This window comes from Benincasa hispida, chromosome 12 (assembly GCF_027475165.1).
Source record: "Benincasa hispida cultivar pf3 chromosome 12, pf3_genome.v1.1, whole genome shotgun sequence".
Lineage (NCBI taxonomy): Eukaryota > Viridiplantae > Streptophyta > Magnoliopsida > Cucurbitales > Cucurbitaceae > Benincasa > Benincasa hispida.
The window spans coordinates 68,948,941-68,951,674 of NC_143489.1; the positions used below are offsets into that span (position 1 = coordinate 68,948,941).

General features: G+C 28.5%; 1 protein-coding gene across 1 annotated transcript; it reads left to right on the forward strand.

Moving 5' to 3' along the window:
* Window positions 1-337: 337 nt before the first annotated feature.
* Window positions 338-1,300, forward strand: LOC120067919 (uncharacterized). The gene is made up of 2 exons (XM_039019549.2): window positions 338-528; window positions 621-1,300. The coding sequence occupies exons 1-2, from the start codon at window positions 439-441 to the stop codon at window positions 1,080-1,082; spliced, it is 552 nt and encodes a 183-aa protein (XP_038875477.1). The 5' UTR covers window positions 338-438; the 3' UTR covers window positions 1,083-1,300.
* The last annotated feature ends 1,434 nt before the right edge of the window (window positions 1,301-2,734 follow it).

The following is a 2,734-nucleotide window of genomic DNA, read 5'->3' on the forward strand; positions in this document are numbered from 1 at the left end:
ATTTGTACAATAAATGTAATGAGTTAATTGTTGTAAAAAAAAAAGAAAGAAAGAAAGAAAGATTTTAAAATTAAAAGAAAAAATTGTAATCTATATTTTTATTCAAAAAAAATGGATAGAATTATTTAATAAAAAAGCCTCGAAACAAAAATAGTAATAAAAAAAAAGCATATTATTGAATAAAAAAATTTCAAAAAACTACATAAAATATTTAAATTTATGAATTAAGTATCAAACACAGACATACGAACTCTAACAGATTTAATATTATTTTTTCGTCACTATCTATTTTAAAAATAAACAAATAAATAATAGAAGTATAAAGCAAAGCAAACCTCTCTCTCACCTCTGTCCATCTACTTTTGCTTTTTCAAATTCCCACTTAAAAAAAAACCTCCCCCTGATTTGATCTCTTCACCTTCCAAAAGAAAAGAAAAAATGTCCACCAAATCCCCTGTTTTTCCTTTCCCTGAAGAACCTCAACATTTCAGCGACTATGGCTTCGACCCTCAAATCGACTATTTTCAGGTTTCTTGTTTTCCTTTTCTTTTTCTTTCTAAATATCAAATCTCCCTCGTTGATTTGTTCAAATGGGGTTTCTTTTTTCTTTGTGAAATTAGGTTTTGGAAGAAGCAAGAAAACACAGACGTGAATCATCAAGATCCATAGACTCCATTCATTTCAAGCTCCAAAAGCCTATTTCAAAAGACGATTCCAAAAACAACGCAAAGAAGAAGAAAAAACGTTGGTGGAAAAACGCTTTCCTTTTCTTCAAATGGAAATGGATCCACCACCATCAAAACGACGCCGCTTTCCACCACGACGACGTTCATCAAGCCAGAGCCCGTGCTTTCCGTGCCTCTATTTCCGGTCCGGTTTACATCACAGAAAGTCGGAGCGGTTCCACCACACCTTACCGGTCCACCACTCGACCGTCCTCCGGTCCACTCGCCGGAACTCTAACGCCGACTAGAAAAGACGATGTGCAAATTCCTTATCTTAGTCTCCGAGAACTCAATATGGAGCAACAACAATACAGAATTTCCACGTCAGCACCCATGCCTATTTACTTAGTCACTTAAAAATAAAATTTAAAAAAAAAATTGTGAAAGCTTTTTTTTTTTTTTTTTGGGTGTGGGTATTAATCTTAATGGGTTGTCGATCGGGTACCGGCGGGGCCGGTGATTGGGAGTTGCTTTTGCTTTGAAAACTGCAAAGCTGTGTTGATCCATTGGGAAAAGGATGGGATCTTTCTTTTGATCCGCCTTTATTGAATTACGCGTTCTACAGGTTATCAGTCTTTTTATCTTACTTTTTATTTTATTTATTTAACTTAAACATCCTTATTAATCATGTTTACTTTCTCCAGATAATTAGGAGGTTTAGCTGTAAAAGGTATGAAATTTTCCATCTTATTTAGGCCATATATTATTTATTTATTATTATTTTTTTTTGCTCCCTACTATTAGGCTCTTCAAAGTGCGGCTTAAAATGTTCATTTCAGTAGAAACGTTAGTAAAAATATAGATAAAAAAATCTGTAATTTAGTGATTATTTGATTTTGATTTTTTAATTTCTTAAAAATTAAACTTATAAATATTCCATCCACTTCTAAATTTCTTATTTTATCATGTATTTTTTACCAATATTTTCGAAAACCAAAAGTTTTCAAAATTTAAAAACAAAATGTTTTTTTTTTTTAGAATTTATCTAAAATTTCAAGTATTTTATTTAAAAAAAAATATACTTAATTTTAAAAAAATAAAAAATTAAATCGTTATTAAATAGAGTTTGAGCATGGGCTACAATTTAGTCTCACTCTTTCCTTTTATTTAAGTTTTCTGGTAAGTCTAATTGTAATGGTTCAAATAATTATTCAGCGAATTAAATATGGTCAATGGATATTTTTGAAAAATTTATAAAATAGGAAAGAAAATTGATTTGTTTAGAGTGTTAATTATTATTATTATTTTTAATGTTACATTCATATTAATTACATTGTGTTGTTATTTTATTCACGATTTCTAGATTTTGAATGATATTATGGAAATGTTGAATAATCTTTTATTTTGATGTTAATCTCGTGAAAATGTGAAAATATCAATGAAGATAATACTATCATAAAAAATTGAATATTAATGACCCTATTACCACTTAGAAGAAGATAGGGAATTTGTTGCCAAATTTTTAAATACTCAAAAACATTTTTAAAACCATTGGTGGATTGTAGATTCTATTGAAAACAAAATTTTGACAGAAACTTCCTCTAAAAATTAGAAAATAAAACAATTTAGACACATATAAAGAAATTCACACTCTAAATATCACCTATCAAATTTAATTTGTGAGCAATGCATATAAATTTGATGTATAACCATCAAATTTCTAGATCTAGAAATCTTTTAGAATTTACTTTTGTGTAGATGTTTTGTTTTATGAGATTCTTTCTAGAATTCAAAAGCTTTTACTTTAAAATAACAAAGGTAAAGGTTATGATTTGAATATTCCTTATAATAATAATAAGTAGATGTTTTATCTTAGTTGTACATTGTACTATGCTTGTTTTGAAAAAGAGCATACTTTTTGAAGCTTAAAAGATGTGTATGCTTTTTAGTTACTTAAGTTATAAAGCACAAAACCTTACAATAGGGAAGACATGGCTATTATAAAAGAGAAAAGTAGGGAATAAATGTGTAGTTGAACTGAAAAAAACAAAAAAGATCTAGTTTAATGT

Excerpts from the sequence above, each read along its gene's own strand:
- LOC120067919 (XM_039019549.2), top strand. The coding sequence starts at position 439 with ATGTCCACCAAATCCCCTGTTTTTCCTTTCCCTGAAGAACCTCAACAT. Across the intron at positions 529-620 it reads CTCAAATCGACTATTTTCAG|GTTTTGGAAGAAGCAAGAAA; the intron begins GTTTCTTGTTTT and ends TTGTGAAATTAG.